The following is a 7,500-nucleotide window of genomic DNA, read 5'->3' on the forward strand; positions in this document are numbered from 1 at the left end:
TGCCCCATAAGGCCAGGTGGGTCTTCTTCCTCCTTCGGGAGAGTCTGTGTTCTTCTCTGAAAAAGAATACAAAAAGAGTGAAGGAGTCCCATTTCGTAGTTTTTTTTTTATGTATTCATTTTTTTATATTACATATTGTTTATTTATATATTATCATATTTTTTAGTTTCTATGTATTCAGCAGCCTTTCTCTTTGTGTATTCAACTGTAGGACCATTTCGTACTCTTTAATTATGCCTCCAGCTTGTACATGTGTACATATATGCACATGTGTACATATATGTACATGTGTATATCCATGTACTCTATAGTCTGAACTACGAGCGTGCTCGCACGTGTACGTCTTCATGTTTGCTTGTGTGTATTTTTATGTGTGTATGTGTATATGTGTGGTTCACCATGGTCTTGGATTTCATGGTAAACCCGTAACGCGCGCGTGTTTGTGTATGTGTGTGTGTGTGTGTGTGTGAGAGAGAGAGAGAGAGAGAGAGAGAGAGAGAAAGCGTGTCTGTGAGCTTACAACTACTTACAAGATATTAGATACGAACCTCTTGAAAATGCCTCGTTCTTTCTTCGTTCTTCAGAGTCTCGGAGGACGCACAGGGTTGGCTCCTCATCCAGGGGGCGGAGCGCGGAGACGAGGGGAACTACACGTGTAGTGTAAGCAACCCCCATGGCTCCAACACGGAAACACACTCGCTTCTTGTTCTCGGTAGGTACTTCTGCTGCTGCTGCTGCTGCTGCTGCTGCTGCTCCTGCTCCTCCTCCTCCTCCTCCTCCTCCTCCTCCTCCTCCTCCTCCTCCTCCTCCTCCTCCTCCTCCTCCTCCTCCTCCTCCTCCTCCTCCTCCTCCTGCTCCTCCTCCTCTTCCCCTTCCTCCTCTTCCTCTTCTTCCTCCCCTTCCTCTTCTTCCTCCCCTTCCTCTTCTTCCTCCTCCTCCTCCTCTTCCTCCTCTTCCTCCTCTTCCTCTTCTTCCTCCTCTTCCTCCTCCTTCTCTTTCTCTTCCTGCTCTACCTCTTCATCCTCTTCCTATACTCGTGAGCAATCTCCACTTCCTCCTCCTCCTTATTCCTCTTCTTCCTCCTTTTCCTTATTCCTCCTCCCCAGCCTCCTCCTCCTCCTCCTCCTCCTCCTCCTCCTCCTCCTCTTCCCTTCTCCCCAGCATCCTCCTCCTTGTCCTCTTCCTTTTCCTATTCCTCCTCCTTCTCTATGTCTTCTTCCTCCTATACTTCTTTATCATCCTCCTTCCCCTTCTCATCCTCCACTTATTCCTCTTTCTCCTCCTCCTATTCTACTACTTTCTCTTCTTCCACCTCCTCTTTCTCCTGCCCTACTTCCTCTTCCTATTCCTTCTTCTTTTCTTCCGTCCTCCTCATCCTCTTGTCCCACCTCCTCTTCCTCTTCCTCCCCCTCCTTCTTACTACTCATCTTCCTCTTCCTGCTCCACTTCTTCCTCTTACTGTACTTGTTCATACTCCTTCCTCTCCTTCTTATCCTCCAGCTCTACCTCTTCCTCTTCCTCCTTCTCCTCTTCCTCTTCCTCCTCCTCTCCCTCTTCTTCCTCCTCTTCCACTTTTTCCTCCTACTCCACCTCTTCCTCCTCCTACTCCACCTCTTCCTCATTTTCCATCACCTCCTCCCCTTCCTGACCCACCTTCTCTTCCTTCTCCATTTTTTTCTCCTCTTCCTCCTCTTCGTATAGAGTATTGACTACACAGATTTCATGATCTCAATACTTTAAGGGATTTTCGTGACACCCCAACGGACCAGAGTCTCGCAGAATTATTTCATGGTTAGGAATTAATATCCATTCAAGAATACTGATCTTACCTTTATGACTTTACCTTCTCGGCACGATAATGTCTTCTAGGATAGAAATGCTGGTTATCAGGATTTTAGAGGGAATGAAGTGAGTGAGGATGGGAAGGAGGGAGGGAGGGAAGGAGAAAGCGAGGGAAGGAGGGAGGGAGGGAAGGAGGGGGAGGAGGGAAGGAGGGAGGGAGGAAAGGAGGGAGGGAGGGAAAGAGGGAGGGAGGGAAGAAGGAAGGGAGAAAAGGAGGGAGGAAGAGAAAGAGGGAGGGAGGAAGGAGAGAGGGAGGGAAGGAGGGAGGGAGGAAAGGAAGGAAGGAGGGAGGGAGGGAAGAAGCAAGGTAGGGAGGGAGGGAGAGGAAGGAGACATTACGCAATAAGGTTTACCCCGAACTCATCCTCATCCTCCTGGTCTACTTCCAGTTCCACCCGTAGCGCCACTCCTCCATGCCACAGTCGTCACCGCTTCCAGTGTCAGAGTGGCCTGGAAACAAGGTGACGACGGAGGGGCGCCAGTCACCAGGTTCCAGCTCAGCTACCGGCGCCGGGGCAACAGCGGGGCCCCCGGAGGAGCCGGTGCTGGCGCCAGCGGTCGCGAGTCTTGGCACCAAGTGAGCATACCACGGAGAGCCACGTCGCATCTCTTGTCCGAACTGGACTGTGGGACGCACTACACCTTTACGCTCGTTGGTAGGTGGGATTTTGTGTGTGTGTGTGTGTGTGTGTGTGTGTGTGTGTGTGTGTGTGTGTGTGTGTGTGTGTGTGTGTGTGTGTGTGTGTGTATTTACCTAGTTGTATTTACCTAGTTGTATTTTACGGGAAGGGGAGCTATGCTCGTGAGGTCCCGTCTTCATATCTCATTTTATCTAAACTATTTTTAAATTCATGTATTGTTTTTGCACACACCACTTTCTCATCTAACTTGTTCCAACTGTCTATTGCTCTGTGAGGAAAGCTGTTCTTTTTCAAATCTCTTCTATAGTTGTCTTTTTTTATTTTCTTTCCGTGTCCTCTTGTATTTCTGTCATCCCATTTTATCAGATTCTCTCTATCAGTAATTTCTATGCCTTTCATGATTCTGTAAATAGCTATCAAATCTCCTCTCTCTCTTCTTTGCTCTAGTGTCTGTAGTTTAAGTTTTTGTAGTCTCTCTTCATATGATAGTTTTGAGAGTGTTGGTGCCAGTTTAGTAATTGCTCTTTGTATTCTTTCAAGTTTTTTTATACATTTTTTTGTACTTGGTGACCATATCGTTGCTGCATATTCCAATCTTGGTCTTATCAGGGTGACTAGGATTTTCCTCACCATTTCTTCATCCAGGTATGTAAATGCCACTTTGATTGTTCTTATTAAATTATAAGTTTCTCCAAAAATCTTATTTATATGTTTCTCAGGTGACATATTATTCATAACAATGACTCCCAGGTCCCTCTCATTTTCTACTCTTTTTATTCCTTCTTCTCCCAAATTATATGATCCTGTTATTCTGTTTTTGCTTTTTCCAAATTCCATTATACTACACTTTTTTGTATTGAACTCCATCTCCCACTTCCTACTCCATTCTTGTACTTTATTTAGATCTCTCTGTAGTGATTCACAATCTTCTTCAGTTTTCACTCTTTTCAGTAATTTTGCATCATCTGCAAAGAAGCTCATATAGCTTTCAATTCCTTCATCCATATCATTAATATATATAGCAAACATTATTGGGGCCAGAACTGTTCCCTGCGGGACACCGCTTATTACTTCATTCCATTTTGAGTGCTGATCTCTTATCACTACTCGCATTTTTCTTTCTTGCAAAAAGTCTTCCATCCAATTTAGCAATTTACCTTGTATTCCTCCTTCATATTCTAATTTCTTAAGCAACTTCTTATGTGGTACTTTGTCAAAAGCTTTTTTTTAGGTCTAGAAATGCACAATCAGCCCATCCATCTCTTTCTTGTATTATATCTATTAGCCTTGAATAGAAACATATTAAATTGGTGACGCATGATCGTCCTTGTCTGAATCCAAATTGCCTTGGATTTAGTACGTTGTTTTTTTCCAAGTATTTTACCCATCTACTTTTGATAATTCTTTCACATATTTTTGCTATTGTACTTGTTAGAGAGACTGGTCTATAGTTGGTAGGTTCTTCTTTATTTCCTCCTTTATATATAGGTACTATATTTGCTTTTTTCCAATCTTCTGGAACTTTTCCTTCTTTTAAGGAACTGCTTATTATGCTATGTATTTTGTCTGCCAGTTCATTCCTACATTCTTTCAGAATCCAGTTTGCTATTTCATCTGGCCCATGCGATTTTCTGACATCAAAATTACCCAAGTGTGTCAATATTTCATTCTTCGTTACTTCTATTTCTTCCATAGGGGGGACTTTTTCCTTCCACTCAATCTCTTCAGGTTGTATATTTTCCCTTGTAAACACTGATTTAAAATGTTTGTTCATAATTTCTGCCATTTCCATTTCCTCAGTGTATTCAACTCCCCCTTGTCTTAATTTCTCCAAGTCTTGTTTGTTTTTCAGTTTATTGTTTACAAATCTGTAGAATAGTTTTGGTTGATCTTTACACTTTTCTATAACATCTTTTTCATATTTTCTTTTTTCCTCTCTGCACTTTTGTACATATTCATTTCTATAACCAGTATATATTTTCCATTTTTCAGGTCTTCTGTCTTTTTTCCATCCGGTCCAGGCTTTGTCTCTTTTGTCTTTTAACTCCCTACAACTTTTGTTGTACCAGCATTTTACATATTCTTTTTCTTGTTTTTGTCTTGGGACATACTTTTCCACTCCTTCTTTGTAAATTTTTGTCAAAATATTCCATTTCTCTTCCACTGATGTTTCTTCTTTGTATATTTCTTCCCAGTTTTCTTGTTGGAAGAATTCTCTTATCTTATCAAAGTTTGTTTTTTCATACATCATTCTTCCTTTTCTATATTGTTCATTTCTTTTCATATATTTTTCTTCATTAAGTTCCAGTTCAATCAATATGTGGTCACTTTTACCTATTGGTGTTTTATATTCAATCTTGTCCACTATTCTAGGTTCAGATGTAATTATTAAGTCTAGCCTCGATGGTTCTTCTTCATTTCTATACCTAGTGTTCTCTTGTATCCATTGTGTCATTGAATGGTCAGTAATCATCTCAAGTAGAGCATTTCCCCATGAGTCATCACCACTCTTTACTGTCATTTCTTCCCAGCAGATTTCTTTGCAATTAAAGTCGCCCATCATAACTATTCTTCCTCCGTCTTCCATTATTTTAGTTAATGCTATCTTTGTGTCCTCTAACATACTTTTATGTTCATTCTCCTCCCATGAGGCTGTTTTCGGAGGCACATAGTTGATCACAAATTTTCTGCTCTTCTTATCTCGGTCTTCCACTTCTATCATAATCATCTCTACTGTATTCTTTCCATATATGACACCTTTCACGTTTATATCCTTCTTTGTCAGGAACATAACTCCACCCCCTTGTTTTTTCTCTCTGTTTCTAATCCAATAATTGTATGTATCATGTCCTACACTGTTGGGTGGTAGTGGGCCTTTTAATTTTGTTTCTACAATTCCCATTATGTCCGGTTCTTTTTCTTTCAAATAATCATTCAGTTCATTCAATCCTGTTATCAATCCATCTATATTTGTGTAAGACACTCTTAGTTTTCTGCCACTTCCATTGTGTTCTCTGTTTCCCTTATGTTTTTCTTTAGTATGTCGAACTGCTTTATTTTCATGTTCACTACTCTCCAATAGAATCTCTCTTTCTCTGACTCCGTTCTTTCCTCGTTTTTTGCCTTAGCTTCAATTCTTTTCTGCTTTTCTGCCTCTCTTTCCTCCTTATTCATTTCTCTTTTTATCCATACCTTTTTATATTGATCATTTGTTGCTAGTTTCCCTGTCTTGGATAGAATTTTCTCTGCCGTTGTTTGTGACCTGAATTTAATCTTAATTGGTCTGGTCTTATCTGTACTATATTTTCCGAGTCTGAATTTTTCCTCAATTTCCTTTATAATTTCTGGTTCATCTTCCTGGACTAATTTTAATAAACTGCTTACCCTTTCATTTTCCTCCTTGATTCTTGCGGTTCTATCTGGGTTATGTTTCTCTTCCATTCCTAATATAATTATACATTTCTTTTTGTCAGCTAATTCTCTTACTATATTCTCCTTCTGTCTCATCACTTTAATAACTGAGTCTTCATTATGTTCTTTCAATTGCTGTTTGACTATGTCAGTGAATGAAACCTTATTCCCTTCTTGAGTTATTCTCCAATTTTTAGCTTCTGTAGCTATTTTCTCACTGTTTTCATTACTATTCTTCTTCAATTTCTCATTCTCCTCCTTTACATTTCCTAACTGTCTTTTTAGGTCCTCTACTTCTTCAGTTAAGTTTCTGTTAGCCTTCTCTAGTTGTTCCAATCTTTCAATTCTTTGGAGAATGGAGCCTACATTACCTAACTTACGTTCCAAGTCCTCGATCACCTTATCAACTCTCTCCTCTAGTCTTATCAGTCTGGGGGGGGTTGTGTCCCCCCCACCCTCTTTAAATCCCTGGAACATATTCTCGTCACTTTCTACTGTATTTCTCCTCTCTATACTTCTAATCTTTACATTTTTATTTGCCATTTCGTCATCCGGTGGTCGTTTCATGTTGACCTTCCGCCCGTCTGCCTGGGCCAAGTCCTCCACATCCTCATTACCTTCCATTTCCCCAGTAATCCCTCCCCCTCTCCTCTTTCCTTACTTTCCCACTACCTCACGAGCAATTCCCCCCCCCCTGCAAATACAAAAAGGCACTTCTCTTTGCGTTGGTATCCTCAATCTGCACTTTTCTTCAGAGCGTTCGTCAAGCCGTCCGTTCGTTGAAAGTGTGTGTGTGTGTGTGTGTGTGTGTTTGTGTGTGTGTGTGTGTGTGTGTGTGTGTGTGTGTGTGTGTGTGTGTGTGTGTGTGTGTGTGTGTGTGTGTGTGTGTGTGTGCTCACGCATTTAGACCAATTGTATTTACCTAGTCGTAGTATACGAAGTTGGAGCCGTGCCCTTGAGGTCTCGTCTCTTCGTGTGTGTGTGTGTGTGTGTGTGTGTGTGTGTGTGTGTGTGTGTGTGTGTGTGTGTGTGTGTGTGTGTGTGTGTGTGTGTGTGTGTGCGTGCGTGCGCGCGCGTATGCGTGCGTTACATCTCGAGTTATCCATGCCAACCACGTCCTTGAACTATCACAGCAACCCAACACGCTCACTCCTCTCCTTTGACCCCAAACAGCATACAACCGTGTAGGTCCGAGTCCCCCGAGCCAAGAGGTCGTGGTCCGGACTGAAGGAGGTCCGCCGGTGTCCCCGCCCGCCCACTCCGCCCTTGCGGCCAACTCCTCCGCCGTGGCCGTCTTCCTCGCCCCTTGGAGTCCGACCCATTGCCCGGCCAACGGGATGACCGTCCATTACCGGGCGCTCGGAGACGGGCCTTGGCTTGCCGGTAGGCTTGTAGTGTTGAGTGACAGGTGACCTTCAGTGAGAGAATGGAATTATTTAAACTCCAATTTTCTTGGAACTGTTTGTTAAAAATATAATGTGAGGTATAGACAAATGAGCCCGCTGACTTAGCGGTGGAACATAATTCTTTATGCAAGGACATATACAACGTTTAATACCACCACAAAAATAGGTTTACATAATACAATTTAAATTCTATAAAAAAA

The 7,500-nt window shown here is 42.2% G+C and overlaps 1 protein-coding gene across 7 annotated transcripts in view; it reads left to right on the forward strand.

Moving 5' to 3' along the window:
• Positions 1-7,500, forward strand: part of LOC143028269 (cell adhesion molecule Dscam2-like) — a 101,940-nt gene that overhangs the window by 68,154 nt on the left and 26,286 nt on the right. For all 7 annotated transcript variants that reach the window (XM_076190109.1, XM_076190112.1, XM_076190111.1 and 4 more), the window contains exons 18-21: positions 1-16; positions 585-712; positions 2,232-2,498; positions 7,068-7,277. The exon at positions 1-16 is cut by the window's left edge and continues 126 nt beyond it. In XM_076190109.1, coding sequence (XP_076046224.1) covers positions 1-16; positions 585-712; positions 2,232-2,498; positions 7,068-7,277 — 621 coding nt within the window. The remainder of the gene's footprint in view (positions 17-584; positions 713-2,231; positions 2,499-7,067; positions 7,278-7,500) is intronic.

Source organism: Oratosquilla oratoria, chromosome 9, assembly GCF_046742065.1.
Source record: "Oratosquilla oratoria isolate Oo_2021 chromosome 9, ASM4674206v1, whole genome shotgun sequence".
Taxonomy (NCBI): domain Eukaryota; kingdom Metazoa; phylum Arthropoda; class Malacostraca; order Stomatopoda; family Squillidae; genus Oratosquilla; species Oratosquilla oratoria.